General features: G+C 38.5%; 1 protein-coding gene across 3 annotated transcripts in view; it reads left to right on the forward strand.

Moving 5' to 3' along the window:
• GPALPP1 (GPALPP motifs containing 1) overlaps positions 1 to 18,956 on the forward strand; it is a 63,688-nt gene that overhangs the window by 11,601 nt on the left and 33,131 nt on the right. The window contains exons 7-9 of one of the 3 annotated variants that reach the window (XM_053899245.1): positions 8,068 to 8,166; positions 11,284 to 11,502; positions 16,207 to 16,225. In XM_053899245.1, the coding sequence (XP_053755220.1) occupies positions 8,068 to 8,166; positions 11,284 to 11,502 (318 nt within the window). In that variant the 3' untranslated portion in view covers positions 16,207 to 16,225. Of the gene's footprint in view, positions 1 to 8,067; positions 8,167 to 11,283; positions 11,503 to 12,671; positions 16,149 to 16,206; positions 16,226 to 18,956 lie in introns of those variants that run through there. The other 2 variants (XM_019447512.2, XR_008421044.1) reach the window with 2 other exon arrangements.

Here is an 18,956-nt window from a genome sequence, read left to right on the forward strand (position 1 = left end):
AGAAATGCTTTTATCGATAGTGCTGAATACTATATGATCTCCCTTCTGTGCAGAATCTAAAAAAACAAACCAGAAAAAAAAAAAAAAAAGTCATGGATATAGAGAATAGACTGGTGGTTGCCTGGAGGTAGGGGGAGGCAAAATGGAGGAAGTAAATAAAACTCATGGGGACATATGTACAGCATGGTAACTATACTTAGTAATACTGTATCGCGTATTTGAAATTAGCTAGGAGAGTGGATCTTGAAAGTCCTCATCACAAATGGAATAAATGTTGGTAGCTGTATATGGTGATAGATGTTGACTTATTTTGATTACTTTACAATATATAACAAATATTGAATCATTATGTTGTACACCTGAAACTAATAAAATGTTTCATCAGTTATATCTCCGTTTTTAAAAAAAGAAACGTTTTCATTAGTGTGCTAAATAATTTGCTAAAAAAGAAAAGAAGTTTGGATAGAATGCATTATTGACTCTGCTTTTTACAAAATCTTCCACTGTAAATTAGGAAATGAACCATTGTAAATTAGAAATACCCCCAGCACTACTTCTTAAATTTACCCCATCCGAAGGTTTTTACTCCCTTTAATTCAAATTTGAATGCTTGAGTAATTGGCACCCGAAGGCTATAGCTTTCCAGTTTTGACTTCCATAGTTCCACACTTCATTCATTCCTCTACTCTGTTTATATTTTCCATCAGTACCAAGAATTATGAGACCTTCTCTTTTCATTCTGTAACTATAAATTGAATACCTTCTCTGCCAGGCATTCAGTTTGGTTGTAGGTAATAGTAAAATGGAAAAGCTTTTTTTTTTTCTCAAGCTTATTTATTTTGAGACAGAGAGAGAATGAGAGAACACATGTGCACACAAGTAGGGGAGGAGCAGAGAGAGAGAGAAAGAGAGAGAGGAGAGAGACAGAGAGAGAGAAAGAATGAATCCCAAATAGGATCCAGGCTGGCACCCAGAGCCCTATGCAGGCTCGATCTTAAAAACCATGAGATCATGACCTGAGCCGAAATCAAGAGTCAGACACCCAACCAACTGAACCACCCAGGTGCCCTGGAAAAGCTTCTTATGGAGTTTTCATTTTAGTGGAGAATTGGTTATAAAATACCCCGTGTTACTCTTTTTTTTTTTTTTTTAATGTTTATTTATTTTTGAGAGAGAGAGAGACAGAGCACGTGCAGGGAAGGCTCAGAGAGAGAGACACAGAATTCGAAGCAGGCTCCAGGCTTTGAGCTGTCAGCACAGAGCCCGATGTAGGATTCAGACCTACAAACTGTGAGATCATGACCTGAGCTGAAGTCGGATGCCTAACTGACTGAGCCACCCAGGCGCCCCCCGTGTTATTCTTAAAATGTGGATGGTATGGTAATGTCTCCAGATTTTAGCACCCTACCTTGCACATGTGGCAAAATTGTAAATTCCCTTTGGTCCAGAAGGTTAAGGGAAATCTAAGAGTTGTAATAGAAAGTTGAGGTGAACCAACACACCTGAGGCAGAAGAGGCAACAGAAAAGGTGGTGTGGGGGCACCTGGGTGGCTCAGCTGGTTGAGCATCCGACTTCAGCTCAGGTCGTGATCTCACAGTTCGTGGGTTCGAGCCCCGCATTGGGCTCTGTGCTGACAGCTCAGAGCCTGGAGCCTGCTTCGGATTCTGTCTCTCCCTATCTCTGCCCCTCCCCCACTCGTGCTCTGTCTCTGCCTCTAAAAAATGAATCAACCTTAAAAAAAATTTTTTTTTTTTTTTAAAAAGAGGTGGTGTGGAAGTAAGCCACATGCTTTGAATGACTAGTGTTGCAGTGCCTGTCTACTCTTTCTTAACTGGTGTTTTATAAAAATAACATACTGGCATTTCTGTAATTTAGCCTTTAAGATTGTTTCCAGAAAAGACATTCCCTTGTTTACGTGAATTTATTCATGTCTGTGTTAGTTGTGCTTTTCTCTCTCCTTCTGTTCCTCTGTATAGGTAAATAGATGTCTAGCCTATAGCCAGATACGGAGGGACTCTTCTTCCGAGGAAAATATCAGAAAAATGGAGCAAATGGAAATTAGACAACCCAGTGATTTTAGGACCTATGATTAAGTTCTTCAGATCTTTTTCTTTTCAGTACTTGAAAGTGTTTTGTTCAGTTCTACAGCAAATTCATAAAAGGATTATTAATACTCCTTCAATTTTATGGGATACTATATTTAGCATATAGTACCACAGAGGCGCCTGGGTGGCTCAGTCGGTTAAGCATCCGACTCTTGATTTTTGGCTCAGGTCATGATCTCATGGTTTGTGAGTTCAGGCCCCACATCGGGCTCTGCACTGACAGTGCGGAGCCTGCTTGGGATTCTTTCTTTCCTTCTCTGTCGAAGGCTTGTTCTTCCTCTCTCTCTCTCTCTCTCAAAATAAATAAAAACTTTAAAAAGTAGCGTATAGTACCACAGACTCATATTTATGGTATAAACTATACAGTATCGGAGAGCCGTTCATTTTCTTGTGTGTTTCATTCTGTGTAAAGTTTATGAGTAATTTTTGTCACAGATCTTAGCTAAATTTCCTTTTTGACAGACTTTCTCCATCTTTCCATTTTTGTTTCTTATGATGCCATCTTTTTTTTTAAGCTTTTATTTAAATTCTAGTTAGTTAAGGGGGGAAGGGAAAAAAAAAATAAATTCTAGTTCGTTAACCATACAGTGTATACAATATAGTGATTCACCACTTCCATACAGTGCCTGGTGCTCACAATTGCCCTCCTTAATCCCCATCACCTATTTAACCCATCCCAACACCCACTTCCCTTCTGGTAACATCAGTTTGTTCTCTATAGTTAAAAGTCTGTTTCTTGGTTTGCCTCTCTTTTTTTTTTCTCATTTGTTCATTTATTTCTTAAATTGCATTATGAGTGGGGCGCCTGGGTGGCTCAGTCGGTTAGGCATCCGACTTCAGCTCAGGTCACGATCTCGTGGTCCGTGAGTTCAAGCCCCGCGTCAGGCTCTGGGCTGATGGCTCAGAGCCTGGAGCCTGCTTCTGATTCTGTGTCTCCCTCTCTCTCTGCCCCTCCCCCATTCATGCTCTGTCTCTCTCTGTCTCAAAAATAAATAAACGTTAAAAAAAAAAAAATTGCATTATGAGTGAAATCATAATGGTGTTTGTCTTTCACAGACCTATTTCGCTTAGCATAATACTCTCTAGCTCCATCCATGTTGTTGCAAATGGCAAGATTTCATTCTTTTTTTATGGCTGGGCAATTTTCCATTTATATATATATACCACATCTTCTTTATCCATTCATCAATTGATGGAAACTTGGACTGTTTCCATAGTTTGGCTCCTATAAACATCAGGGTGCATGTATCCCTTCAAATTATTATTTTTGTATTCTTTGGATAAATACCTAGTGCAATTGCCAGATTATAGGGTAGTTCTATTTTTACCTTTCTGAGGAAGCTTCATACTGTTTTCCACAGTGGCTGCACCAGTTTGCATTCCCACCAACGGGCCACCAATGGTGTAAGAGAGTTCCCCTTTCTCCACATCTTCACCAACATTTGTTGTTTCTTGTGTTGTTGATTTTAGCCATTCTTACAGGTGTGGAATATCACGTGGATTTGATTTGTATTTCCCTGATGATAAGTGATGGTGAGCATGTTTTCATGTATCTGTTGGCCGGCCATCTGTATGTCTTCTGCCCATTTTTTAATTGGATTATTTAGTTTTGGGGTGTTGCGTTTGATAATTTCTGTATAGGTTTTGGATACTAACTCTTTATCCAATATGCCATTTTCAAATATCTTCTCCCATTCCATAGGTTGCCTTTTAGTTTTGTTGATTGTTTCCTTCGCTGTGCAGAAGTTTTTTATTTTGTTGTCGTTCCGGTAGTTTATTTTTTATTTTGTTTCCCTTGCAACATATCTAGAAGAAGTTGCTAAGACCAGTGTCTAAGAAGTTACTGCCTGTATTCTCTTCTAGAGTATTTTATTTCATTTCATTTCATTTCATTTCACTTCATTTCATTTCATTAATTTATTTTTAGAGAGAGCATGAGAGCAAGGAAGTGGGGCAAAGAAAGAGAGAGAATCTTAAGTAGGCTCCATGCTCAGCATAGAGCCTGACGTGGGGCTCAATCCCATGACCCTTAGGATCTTGACCTGAGACAAAATCAAGAATTGGACGCTCAACCGGCTGAGCCACCCAGGCACCCCTCTTCTAGGATTTTTATGGCTTCAGGTTTCCCATTTAGGTCTTTAATCCATTTTGGATTTACGTTTGTGTTTGGTGTAAGACAGTGGTTCAGGCTAATTCTATTTCATGTGGCTATCCAGTTTTCTCAGCACCATTTGTTAAAGAGACATTCCTTTTCCCATTGGATATTCTTTCCTGCTTTGTCGAAGATTAATTGACCATATATTTGTGGGTTCATTTCTGTGATTTCTGTTCCGTTCCATTGATCTAGGTGTCTATGTTTGTGCCAGTACCATACTGTTTTGATTACTACAGCTTTGTAGTATAACTTGAAGTCTGGAGTTGTGATGCCTCCAACTTTGTTTTTTTGTTTTTGTTTTTGTTTTTGTTTTTCTTTCTTTTTTTTTTATTTTATTTTTTTTTTTATTTTTTAATATATGAAATTTACTGTCAAATTGGTTTCCATACAACACCCAGTGCTCATCCCAAAAGGTTCCCTCCTCAATACCCATCACCCACCCTGCCCTCCCTCCCACCCCCCATCAACCCTCAGTTTGTTCTCAGTTTTTAACAGTCTCTTATGCTTTGGCTCTCTCCCACTCTAACCTCTTTTTTTTTTTTTTTTTTCCCTTCCCCTCCCCCATGGGTTTCTGTTATGTTTCTCAGGATCCACATAAGAGTGAAACCATATGGTATCTGTCTTTCTCTGTATGGCTTATTTCACTTAGCATCACACTCTCCAGTTCCATCCATGTTGCTACAAAAGGCCATATTTCATTTTTTCTCATTGCCACGTAGTATTCCATTGTGTATATAAACCACAATTTCTTTATCCATTCATCAGTTGATGGACATTTAGGCTCTTTCCATAATTTGGCTATTGTTGAGAGTGCCGCTATAAACATTGGGGTACAGGTGCCCCTATGCATCAGTACTCCTGTATCCCTTGGATAAATTCCTAGCAGTGCTATTGCTGGGTCATAGGGTAGGTCTATTTTTAATTTTCTGAGGAACCTCCACACTGCTTTCCAGAGCGGCTGCACCAATTTGCATTCCCACCATGTTTTTGTTTTTCTTTCAAGGTTGCTCTGGCTCTTCAGAGTCTTCTGTGGTTCCGTACAAATTTTAGGAATGTTTGTTCGAACTCCATGAAAAATGCTGTTGGTGTTGTGATAGGGATTGCATTAAATGTGTAGATTACTTTGGGTAGTAATATTTGTTCTTCCAATCTAGGAGCCTGGAATGTCTTTCCATTTCTTTGTGTCATCTTGAATTTTTTTCATCAGTGTTCTATAGTTTTCAGAGCACAAGTTTTTCACCTCTTTGGTTAGGTTTATTCCTAGGTATCTTACTTTTTTGTCTGCAGTTGTACATGGGATTAATTCCTTAATTCCTCTTTTTCTTGCTTCATTGTTGGTGTATACAAATGCAACAGATTTCTACACATTGATTTTGTACTATGCGACTTTACTAAATTCATTTATCAGTTCAGTTTTTTGGTAGAGTCTTTTGGGTTTTCTATATAGAATATCATGTCATCTGCAAAGAGTGAAAATTTCACTTCTTCCTTGCCGATTTGGATACCTTTTACTTCTTTTTGCTGTCTGATTGCTGTGTTGAACAACAGTGGTGAGAGTGGACAACCCTGTCTTACTCCTGACGGTAGAGGAAAATCTCTGTTTTCCCCATTTAGGGTGATCTTAGCTGTGGGTTTTTCATAGATGGCCTTTATTATGTTGAGGTTATGTTCCCTCTAAACCTACTTTCTTGAGGATTTTTATCACGAATGGATGTTGTACTTTCTCAGATGCTTTTTCTGCATCTATTGAAATGATCATATGGTTCTTACCCTTTCTTTTATTAATGTGATGTCTCACCCTGATTGCTTTGCAAATACTGAGCCACCTTTGCAACCCAGGAATAAATCTCACTTGATCATAGTGAATGATTTTTCTCATGTATTGTTGGATTCAGTTTGCTAGTATTTTATTGAGAATTTTTACATCTGTGTTCATCAGGGATATTGGCTTATAGTTCTCTTTTTTAGTGGTGTCTTTATTTGGTTTTGGTATCAGGGTAATGTTCGCTTCATGGAATGAATTTGGAAGTTTTCTTTTCTGTTTTTTGGAATAGTTTGAGAATAGGTATTAATTCTTCTTTAAATGTTAGGTAGAAGGTGGCTAACCTGGGTGGCTCACTTAAGCCTCTGCCTCTTGATTTCAGTTCAGATCATGATCTCATGGTTTGTGAGATTAAGCCCCATGTTGGGCTCCTTCCTGACAGCACAGTCCATTTGGAATTCTCTCTCTCCCTCTCTCACTGTCCCTTCCCCGCTCGGACACTTTTTCTCTCAAAATAAATAAACATTGTTTTAAAATAAATAAATAAATAAAACTCGCTGACATCTATTATTACCTTACCTCCCAGTCTTGATTAGATCTGTTAACTCTTAAATATTAAATGGTCAGGTTTTTATCACCATTTTACCATAATATCATTTTCCATTTAATATTAATAAACGAAAGCATGTTTTCTAGGAAAATTTTTATGAGAAAATAAGAACTCAGCTATGCCTATGTTTTTAACATACTTTAGCAAATGCAGTGTTGTTTTGTACATGTGTTTTAAGTAGGCTCCACACCCAAAGTGGGGCTTGAACTCAAACCCTAAGATCAAGAGTCATGTGTTCTACCACCTGAGCCAGCTAGGAGCCCCTGTTTTGTATATTATTAAGATAAACATTATAGATGACCTTTTTGGTTTTCTTAAGCAGATAACAACAATATTAAAATATGCTTTGAGAGGGGCGCCTGGGTGGCTCAGTCGGTTGAGCGTCCGACTTCAGCTCAGGTCGTGATCTCGTGGTCCATGAGTTCGAGCCCCGCGTCAGGCTCTGTGCTGACAGCTCAGAGCCTGGAGCCTGTTTCGGATTCTGTGTCTCCCTCTCTCTGACCCTCCCCCGTTCATGCTCTGTCTCTCTCTGTCTCAAAAATAAATAAAGGTTAAAAAAAAATTTTTTTTAAATGCTTTGAGAACAGTGCTTTTAAATTGTTTTTATGTGGGCTTTTCTCATCCCTGGTTGGGACTGTATTCTCTAGAATTTTTTTTTTTTCTAATTAAAATTTGTTGGAAATCTATCTAAGTACTTCATCTTGTGTATACACTATTGTTAATTTTTTTTTTTTAATTTCGAATTCCAGTTGTTCGTTGTTGGATTATTTTGTATATTGACCTTGTATCCTGCAGCTTTGATCTAGTGTACTTTCTTATTAGTTCCAGGAGTATTTTCATGGATGCTTTGGAGTTTTCTACATAAATAGTCATGTCATCCGTGAATAAAGATAGTTTTATTATTTCTTTTCCAAACTGTAAACCTTTTCTTTTTCTTTATTTTTTTCCCTCAAGAATGATATTACTACTTTTAAAAGCAGATAATGTAAAATTTCTTTTCTATTTTTTTAAGGCTTTATTTTTAAGTAATCTGTATATCCAAGGTGGGGCTCAGACTTACAACCCTGAGCTCAAAAAGTCACATGATCTACCCACTGAGCCAGCCAGGTGCCCCTCTCAGATTTCTTTTAAAGCCTAATTTCCTCTCCTACAATTCATCATTATTTGTCAAACTCCTTTGTGAGTTTGACACACACAACTAAGTAAATGAGTTTTTCTATTGATCTGAATAGGTTTTCTTCTTGTTTTCAAGAAAATCACTGAGTAGAACATGAACTGATCCCTTACCAACTCTATTCATATTCCTAGTGGAAAAGATTCAACAAACTTACTTTAGTCTCTTATTTAGTCAATCTGAGTAAAAATAATGGTATTTTTTTTTTCCCTTAACTATATGGTTCAGTAATGTGTTAACAACCTGTGTTCATTCTTCAGGAAACACAAGAAGCAAGGAAGTCATTCAATAAGAAGGATGAAGAACATATATTGTCAGGAAGGGAAAAGAGATTGGCTGAGCAGGTGTCCTCATACAATGTGAGTAAGAATAAAATATATAAGCTTTTCTTTTTTTGTATCCTTCAATGCTCTTCTTATATTTTCTTTCTTGTTTCTCATTCTTTTATATGTCTTCCTTTTTACCTCAGTGTTTTTCTGTACATCTGCCCTTAGAAATATTCCATTCTGTTGTATAATGTATAGTTATATAAAATCCTTTTTATAGGCTTTTTGTAGGATTTTTTCATGTATTCATGTAATGTTTTCAGTTTGTACTTTAATGAAGGAAGGAAGGAAGGAAGGAAGGAAAGAAGGAAGGAAGGAATCATGTTTACATAAAGAAGTGGATGAGAATGGAATGAAGTTCATTATAGCGATCCATTCAATTCTTTTTTTTTTTTTTTTTTTTAATTTTTAACGTTTATTTATTGTTGAGAGACAGAGAGACACAGAGCATGTGCAGGGGAGGGCAGAGAGAGGAGGAGACCTAGAATCTGAAGCAGGCTCCGGGCTCCAAGCTGTCAGCACGGAGCCTGACGTGGGGCTCGAACTTACAAACTGTGAGATCATGACCTGAGCTGAAGTCAGACGCTTAATTGACTGAGCCACTCGGGTGCCCCTCCATTCAATTCTTTAAACAATTTCTGAGTTATTTACTTAAACCTCATAGTGATCTATTAACAGAAATTATTAATGATCTCTCAACTGTCAACTCATTAGGACCTCCTTCAGTATTTTTCACACTGGTCCAGTTACTTTATTTTCTTAATTTTTCTTTCTGGATCTATATAATGAGAATAACTTTTGGTTTGTGGAGGTAATGTGAAGATTAAATTATAGTAAATGGTCAGTAAATCTGACACATGGCATTTATGAGTGATTCTTATATACCTGACACTGTACTAAATCCTTTTTAATTATGTCATTTAACTCCTCCCCAGCCAAATATTTGAAAATGATTACTACCATTTTACAGCTGATAAAATGAAGTTCAAATTGTTTGCCCAAGGTTACCAGTGTTGAAACTAGCAGGACCACCACTGCAACCCAGATTTTTCTGAATCCAGAACTTAAGTTCCTATTTCTCCACGCTCCATGTATTGAGAGCTTATTTTTTCTTAGCAATAACTAATGAATGTTTTAAATTTCCTTCAATTTTCCTGAAAATAAAGAATTAGAAAGCATTTGACTTGCACATCTATTTTTTTCTAAAAGATCTGACCAAGATTTATGAAATGAGTGAGAGGGATTAAGAAGACGGAAATAGTGGTAATTCAAATAAATACTCAAATAACATAATATCTTTTGTACATTCTGCTAAAACCTGCAGCTCCAGATTGAGCTTATTCAATTGATAGGGAATAACTACCATATAACCTAATTGACAAAGTCAGTTCTGATTTGTCAAATCAGCCAAGTAAGACTTACTTTCTAGCAGAAACTCTCACTTCATTTTTCCATTCAAATAGATGTGTTCCTGATTATTCCAGTGGCACTTCTGAGTTCTAAAGTAGATAGATATCATGAGTTTGTCTCCTGGATGAAATAAGATGCTACCATTTTTAACGTTTCTTACCAACGCCTTTTTCTGTTGCTTTCACAGAGCTCTTTTTACCTCTTTGCTCTCACATTTTTTAACAAGGTAGGGCCTGGAAGAGAGGTGGTTGCTAAGCAAAACTTGCCCTTTCTTCCATTGCCCGTCTATTCAGTGTCTGCACACAGATCATTCCAACAAAAAGCAAAACATCAATTTCCGAGGGACACCACACACTTAAGAGAAATTTGTTTCAGACACAGAACACAGAGCCCTCCTGGGCTTACAGTTCCTCAGTCAGAGGCAGTTGCCTCGTACCAGTATTTCAAATTTTTTGTTTGAAACCATGGAGACTTGCTCTCCTAGGCAGTATTCTTACAGGGAGATTCTGAGAGGCCTCTCCCTTGTTCAATGGCAGAGGGCTATAATAAAAGGGGAGAGATCAAGATAAAAAGAGGGGTGCCTGGGGGGCTCGGTCCGTTGGGCATCTGACTTCAGCTCAGGTCACGATCACTCAGTCAGCGAGTTCGAGCCCTGCGTTAGGCTCTGTGCTGACAGCTCAGAACCAGGAGCCTGCTTCGGATTCTGTGTCTGCCTCTCTCTCTGCTGCTCCCCCACTTGTGCTCTGTCTCTCTCTCTCAAAAATGAATAAACGTTAAAAAAAATTTTTTTTAGAGAGATAAAAAGATGCATCATCAACCAAATCAATTTGAAGTGAGGTTACATGAAGAAGTTGAGAGTTGTGGGTGGATAATCTTAAAATTAGCCATACCTTCCCACCATGTGTAATCCACTCTCTGTAGCCCCCGGGCCCGCATATGCCCCGTGCCCCACTTTGCAAGCTGCCGGTCTACACTGCCTACCTCTGCTGCTGCTTTCCACTCCCTGCTTCTTCAGTCTAGGGCCCTTCTGTCTTGTACTTCAGTCAATACTGAGACGTCTACAATGAATCTCTAATTGATGAAGCCAGTTGCCTTTGCCCAGACCTCATCCTACTAGATATATTTGAAAATGTAAGCACCTGTCCCAGCTAAGAAGAAAGAAAATAAGGGATGTCGGAGAAAGAACAAAACTGAAAGGAACAGAACTCTGTTAGCGTATGGAATATGCCACTGTATATCCTGAACAGGCCTTGAATTTGATCGCTTCCGTGCCATTACTTTTCTGGTTTGCCCTTGTTCTCGCTTCAGCCTGGCAGGGCCCTTCCTATTCCCGTCCGCTCGTTCGGGTTTCACAGACCCACGCATCCGTGAAACTCTAACCAGGCTCCTAGGCAACGATGGACTTGCTCTTCCTCTCTCAGCCGTGTTCTTGGTTTGGACTTTGTGGCACATCGCAGGATGCTTCTCATTATGGTTACTTAAACATGTGTTCCCCCTCTGTCTTGCTTGTGAGTGTGTGTGGTGGTAGTTAGTAGACACCTTCATTTTGGCTGATTGAATTTGCCCCTGCTACGTATTTGCTTCATAGATGCTGTCTTGGTTTTGGCAAAAATTGTTAGGGTTTGTGAAAAGCCCTCTCTAGTGTTTGTCATCACTGCTTAATCATTTTGTTCATGATCGTATTCTGCCCGTAATCTGTACCAACAAAGATTTTCACTTCTACTCTCCTGCTTTCCCCAGGAATCAAAAAGATCAGAATCTCTTATGGACATTCATCATAAGAAATTAAAGACTAAGGCTGCTGAAGAGAAAAATAAGCCCCAAGAACGAATACCATTTGATCGTGATAAGGATCTCAAAGTTAATCAGTTTGATGAAGCTCAGAAAAAAGCCCTGATAAAGAAATCTAGAGAACTAAACACCAGATTTTCACACGGCAAAGGCAGTATGTTTTTATAAGTAAGTATACTTCAGTGAGGTATAGTTTCAAACTGATGAACTTGAACTTTTCTATATAATCTGTTGTCCGTAAATGATTGCATGTAAAAATCTATTCCCTTTTATAATAAAGTAGATTATAAACCTTAAAATCTTTTTCTATAAGTAAATGGTGATTTTTTTTTTGATATTCAGCCTTGTGTGATAAAAAATGTAGTTTACTGGAAAAGTAGCCTTGTCCTCATAATAACCTAACCAGGCATTGCCATTAAAGACACTAAAATTTAAGTTTAGTTTAGAAGAAATGGCAAAGGAAAGAGTGGTTTGAGGCTGGGGTAAATGTGCATGGTTTTTTTTTTGTTTTTGTTTTTTTTAAGTTTATTTATTTTGAGAGACAGAGAGAGGATCCCAAGCAGGCTCTGCGGTGACACAGGGCTCGAACCCATAAACCACGAGATCGCTACCTGAGCCAAAATCAGGAGTCAGATGCTTAACCTGCTTAGCCATCCAGGCACCCCAATATGCATGCTTTTTTAAAGAATGGACAAAGGAAATGTGTTTGTAGTCTCTGTGTTAAATACGATCATAGAAAGTGTTTAGTGCTTTGAAAGCTTCTCTATGAGTTAAGGTTCAAAATGATTGCATCCTTCATCCATAGCCCAATCTGACAAGGGCTCATAATGGTGATTAAGGAATTATGTAAAAGCTGAGGTTGCTTCTTAAAACCTTTATCATTTTTAATTGTATGAAACCTACATCAATATTGAATTGTGGCTTTAAAGGAAATACAGGAGTGCCCGGCTGGCTCAGTCAGTGGAGTATGCGACTCTTGATCTCAGGGTTGTGAGTTTGAGCTCTACGCTGGGTGTAGAGGTTACTTAAAAATAAAATCTTGGTGTGCCTGGGTGGCTCAGGCAGTTAAGCCTCTTACTCTTGATTTGGGCTCAGGTCATGATCTCAAAGTTCGTGGGTTTAAGCCCCGCGTTGGGCTCTGCACTGGTCACGCAGAGCCTGCTTGGGGTTCTCTCTTTCCCTCTGTCTGCCCCTCCCCTGCTCTCTCTCTCTCTCTCTCTCTCTCAAAATAAATAAACTTTAAAAAATAATAATAAAATCTTAAAAATAATAAAGGAAAATATAGTTAAAGTTAGAAATATTTTCCAACTTACTGAACTTTCTTATTCTTACTGCAGGGGGATTTCCCTGTGCAATGAAGAAAAGTTGAAGAATACTCTATTATCTGTCTGTCCACCTTCATTCCTTTGTTTTGAGTTTAAGATTGGAGATTATTTTAGTCTTAAAAACCATACAAACTTACCTTGTGCTGTCCTTTACCTTGTCCTTTAAAGTCACGTGGAAACCTAAAGTCAGTATTTCTTACGTGGAATAGAATTTCATGTGCTTTTGGCTTCTGATGAAGTGTGGGCTTTTCTTCAAGTAATTATTTTGAGGATTTCCCTCCATCTCCTAATTTGTGTGATGTCTCTTAAGTACCCTCTAAGGTCTGGTCAGGACTATCTGCTAAATCTCCACAAGAGCTTAGACTTCCTCGTGAGATACTATTAACCTGCCCTGGAGTAAGTGTGTCAGGTCCTTGCAGTAAATCCATGAATTGGAAGTTACTTGGGTTTTCCCTCTAAACTTCAGCCAGTGAACGCACATTTACAAATAGAGGGTTTGGAGGTTTTGTCCTGTTAACATTTTGCTTGTTTGGGCAAACGGGGCTTTTTGTTTGTTGTTTGGGTTTTTGTTTTTTCATTGGTTGTTTGGTTGGTTGGTTGGTTGGTTGGTTGGTTGGTTTTTAAGTCAGAAAGAGGGACCTCTGCATTATCTCATGTGCTAAGGAAAAACTATTTCGATTTTTCCAACTTTAATAAGTATTTCTAGGGGAGGCAATCTGAGGGACAAAATATGCCATTAACCATTAACAGTGTGAAGCCTAGGACTTGGTCTCTATGGGTCTCAATCAAAGCTTTCTAAGTCTTTGAACTTTGCTTTGAGATGATCTAACTTAACCCATTTGTATTTAACAGATTTTAGCTAATTTATTGGGGACTGATCTTTTATATCAATCATAAATATTTTTTTTAAAAAATCAAAATTAGCCCTGAATACAAAAATATAAATGGAAACTCTAATCATAACCACTCTAATGAGAGTATATTAGTTTGTAATGCTTTAGGTACTGTTTCTTAAAATGTCAAATAGAGCATTCTAAATAGTTAAGGCCTAAATCCAAGTCCTCTAAATTATGTTTTCTTACAGAGTAATTCTAATTGTTCACTAGTTCTGTGTCCTAGTTTTGATGAAGTATAAGGAGTTTTGTTTTCTGTGGGGAAAAAGAACACAAACCAGAGACTAGCTGGGAAGTGTGGGGTTTTAATGGAAAAAATTCTGATTCCTAGGGTTTTTTTAGGCGTTATGAAAATTGAGTGAACTGTTCAGATTATGGCACAAATCAGTCTTCTTTACTCTCTTATAATACCAGTGTAAGATATTATAGCCTACTCGAGGAGTGTTGCTATTAAATAGATGAATTAGGGGTGCCTGCGTGGCTCAATCAGTTAAGCATTGGGCTTTGGCTCAGGTCATGATCTCACAGTTCATGAGATTGAGCCCCACATTTGGGCTCTGTGCTGACGGTGCAGAGCCTGCTTGGGATTCTCTCTCTCCCTCTCTCTCTGCTCCTTCCCTGGTCACACACGCGTGCTCTCACTCTCTCTCAAAGATAAATAAACTTAAAAAAAAAAAAAAAGATGAATTATTCTCCTAAGGAAATCGAAAAAGCTTCTTGTCTAAGCAAAATTGAACTAAAGATGTCATTTTTAGTGGGTAATGCGTTCTGAACACAAAACTTTGTGTAAAAGCATCCATTGCTCTCATTTAATTTGGTTATATTTTTTTCCTTGGTGAAATGAAGAAATGTTTTCCAGTTCCTCATCCTTAAATAAATTTCTAACATTATGTCTTAGGGAAACTTGGTATTTTTTAAAGTAAAAATGTCACCATTGGTTACTTACTTTTCCTTGCTTTATTTGTCTTAAAGGGATAGGATGTTTCTGTATTGCATATTTGCTATTTTTTTCTCTCACCCTTGAAGTGTCTTTGTCCTTAGCAAAAGGAAGAAAAACCTTTTCTTTCTGCATAATGCCTTCCATAAGTTGCCAGCTTACTGCCGCTTTAGATGTAATGCTCTTTCATGCCACCTGAGGACAATTTTAATAAAACATAAGGCCAGACCAGAGGGTTTTTTGTCCCTCTGAGAGATTAAGCCCAATATAACAACACTGATAATAAAAGAACAAAGTTGCTATTTACACAGGATACAAAGGTGCTCATGTCAGCCCCTCCCCCTTCCAAAATGGTAAAAAGCCTAATTAAATCAAGTCTCCATCCATCTGGAGGAAAATTGGCATTGTTGACATCTTCTAGTAAGAACTTTTTAATTACCTACATTTCTTGGTCAAGTTTTATAGAACCATGACGTCTTTTGAAACTTAAAAATGAAGAGGGGCGCTTGGGTGGCTCAGTTGGTTAAACGTCTGACTCTTGACTTTGGCTCAGGTCATGATCTCACGGGTTCATGAGATTGAGCCCTGAGTTGGGCTCTGCGCTGACAGCACAGAGCCTGTTTGGGATCCTCTCTCTCCCTCTCTCTGCCTCTCCCCTGCCTTCACACGCATGTACACATGCTCGCTTCTCTCGCTCTCTCCTCTCTCTTCTCTCACAAGCTCTCTGAAAATAAATAAATAAACTTTAAAAAAGATGGAGAAGAAAAAAGCAATACTAAGTTCAAAAGGTGAAGCAGATACTCCAACTTTCTTTATTGTTGAAGGTGATGTCTAAGTTCAGTGTATCTGAAATTATATGATTTTTGTCTGCCTGTATAAATTGTCATCTCAGATAGATTTAGTTGCTTCCACTAGTGACCACAAAAAAAAAAAAAAAAAAAAAAAAAAAGCCATGGTCTTACTAAGAGTTTTTAATCGTGTTTGGATGTAGCAACCATTTGACATTTAATTTATCTCTTGAAATTTTAATGGTTCTATGAATTAACGACTTGTTTTAGAAGTGAGGTTGAGATTTACCTGGTACTGAGGCTTACATGCTCCAGAATAGATTAATACTTATTCTATAAATTATTTGGTCCCCAAACATTATGACGCTTTATACTTCTTACATAGGGTGGATAATGTTAATATTATTACTCAGAAATGTGTGATCTTGGGAGATAGTTTTCTAACTATTTACAAGAGTCCTTGTCATGTCTCTTTCACTTCTTCCATGGTACTAAGTATTGTTAGAAAACAATTTGCTGTTAATGTATCTGAGAAGAAGAATTAACATAGAGAGAAGTGGTCAGAGATAGTGCCTGTGCTAACATCAATGCCAAATCTCCTCTATCATGATAGTAATTTTACTTTGGCCTTGAATGGCATCATGAGATTTAAGTATGCAGTTAGAGGTCATGTATTTCCTATTATAGGACAGGTGTATGTTTTTGTGGCTTAAAAAATTGTTTAACTGTGACTGTATTATGTACAAAATCAAAGAGCTATACACTGCCTCTTTGAATCTTTTCATTTTGAGCTTTACAATAAAAGACTTTTTAGAAAAGAATTCCTGATGTATAATTTTTTATGTACAAATAAAGTTTCATCTATATCTCAGGAGTTGTGGTCTTTTATTTTTGTTTTGTTTTGTTTTAATGTTTCTTTTATTTTTGAGAGAGAGCACGCGCAGGGGAAGGCAGAGAGAGGAAGACAGAGGATCCGAAGCAGGCTCCACATTGACAGCAGGGAGCCCCGATGTGGGGCTCGAACTCACGAACGCAAGATCATGACCTGAGTTGAAGTTGGTTGCTCAACTGACGGAGCCACCCAGGTGCCCCAATTTTTGTTTTGCTTAAATATTATTAATTCATCTGGAGCAGGCAATATTAGTAAAGAGACTATTTCACAAAAATCTACTCTGGCCAACCAGAACATTTTAGGAAGATGGCTCACTTACCAGGTTTTCCTTATCCCAACATAACTACAAATAGTAATATTCCTTAGAAATTTAAGACAAATTGGAAATGCTTTTAAGAGCACCGTGGCACAAGAGGGGTCATCCTGGGTTATAACCAAGATTCCATTGTTCTGCATGTTGTAAGGTTCTATAACAGTTGGTGGTGTTTTCAGGAGTGTTTTATTAGCAGATTGTTTTTTCTTTCTCTCTTTTCCAAATGCTTTGCAAAAGCATGTATTCTTTTATAATTTGGAGTGGGGCATTATCCCCCCTTTTTTCAAGTCCTAATTTTGTATTATATATGCTTCTTTAGGGAAAGCAATAAGGAAAGTCTCTCTGAGATATCATTTAAGCTGAAACCTAAAAAATGAAAAAGGTTTGGGGCACCCGGCTGGCTCAGTTGGTTCAGTGACCGACTCAAGTCCTGATCTCACAGTTCATGAGATTGAGCCCCGAGTCAGGCTCCGCACTGAGAGCATGGCACCTGCTTAGGATTCTCTCTCTTCTCCTCTCTCTCTGCTCCTCCCCCACTCACACTCTCTCAAGATAAGTAAACTTTAAAAAAAGGAAAGAAAGGAAAAGGTGCTAACAGTGTGAAAAGTGACTGACCGCACAGGCAAAGGCCTTGAAGTGTTAATTCTGAGGTGTTTGAAGAACCGCACCAGTGTGGGTGGTATGTAAGAACTATGGGGGCTTAGGGTTGGTCCTTGCTACCGGTGCTAGGAATCCCACATAAGGGCATCTAACCCAGTTTCAGTAGATCGAAGGAAGCCTCCCAGAGGAGAATATACTTTAGCCAAGTCATAAACACCAGAGAGGAGTTACCTAGATGGATTCTAATACCAAAAATCTGCCCGCCTGGCCTTCTAGAATTTCCCAAACATGCCTGAGTTCACCCTTTAGGCCCTTGTTCTGAAGACTGTATGTACTCCATTAATAATGGTCATCAGCAGAAAATCAGTGCATTGAACTTGTGCCCACACCTGTCCCCGAAACTGTAATTATTTGAAGCAGATCTGGGTTTTTCTCTTTTGTCAAAATGTGTTATAAATTATTATTCATTTCCTTCTCCTAGGCCTAATTATTAAGGATTATGTACATTCTTTTAAAGAGCTCAATAGCACCAGAGGAATGCAACAGATACCAATTGAGTAATTAATCTTTAGAGTTCCAGGACATGGAAGAACATTTTCATTTAGGGACAAGAATACAGTAAATCCATCTATTTCTTAATTTGTAATCCTTGAGCCACCATCAAAATCACCTGAGGTCAGGGGGCCGCGTGGGTTGCTTAGTCGGTTAAGCCTCAGACTCTTGGTTTTGGCTCAGGTCATGATCTCACGGTCATTGGAGAGTTCAAGTTCAAGCCCCACATTGGGCTCTGCGCTGACAGCGAGGAGCCTGCTTGGGATTTCTTTCCCTCCCTCTCTACCCCTCCCCTGCTCATGCTCGCCCTGGCTCTCTCTCTTTCCTTCCCTCTCTCAAAAGATGAATAAATAAACTTAAAAGGCATGGTGGGGAGCCTGGGTAGCTCAGTTGGTTGGGCATCCAACTTCAGCCCAGGTCATGATCTCACCGCTCATGAGTTTGAGGCTCTGTGCTGACAGTTCAGGGTCTGGAGCCTGCTTCAGATTCTGTGTCTCCCTCTCTCTCTCTCTGCCCCTCTCCTCGCATTCTATGTCTTCCTCTCAAAAGTAAATAAACATTAAAAAAAATTTTTTTTTAAAACAAAATTTTCAAGAACTTATGCTAAAATATTAAAAAGAACTTCAAAACTCATTTCCAAGTCTCTCTGATAACCACCTTTTTTCCTGTCCAGCCCTTCCATTTGGTTTCTTTAGGATGAGGTCAGGTTGGACAAACAGGCCATAAGATAAGGTATTTAGTTGTAAAGTTTTCTCTTCATACCGTCCATGTGCTGAGAGAAAAACAAATGTGCTCCTTTTATCACTGGGCACAAATGCCCTCACTAACAAGTTATGCTAATTAAGAGCATAAACATTGGAAACGGCAGCCTGGAATCCAATCCTGGCCCTGCCACTGGCTGTATAGACTTGAGAAAGTTCCTTAAGCTGTCTCAGCAGTAATTGGTCTTAAGATGAAACCAATAATACCTCACAGGGTGTTACGAGGATTACAGAAGATGATACATAGAAACAGCACAAAATCCAGCAATAAATGATGGTTATCACTGTAGACCCCTGGATAATAAGCCCACTCAGACAACTTTTGGAGACAGATCTGCTTACTTCTTACGATCTCAGAATAGTCCTATATTTACCAGGACTCTTGGCAACAAGTGAGAGAAGCCTAATTCAAACTGGCTTAAGCAAAAAAGGATAATTTATCCCTTCGTGTAATACAAAGTCCAGAGGGTAGCCCTGGCTTTAGAGACAACTGGATCTGAATGCCTAAGCTATGCCATCAGGATTCTGTCCCTATCCCTCAGCCAGCTTCCCTTTGTGTGG

The sequence above is a fragment of the Panthera pardus genome, unplaced genomic scaffold, assembly GCF_024362965.1.
Source record: "Panthera pardus isolate Hobbes unplaced genomic scaffold, ASM2436296v1 HiC_scaffold_1, whole genome shotgun sequence".
In the NCBI taxonomy this organism is placed as follows: Eukaryota; Metazoa; Chordata; class Mammalia; order Carnivora; family Felidae; genus Panthera; species Panthera pardus.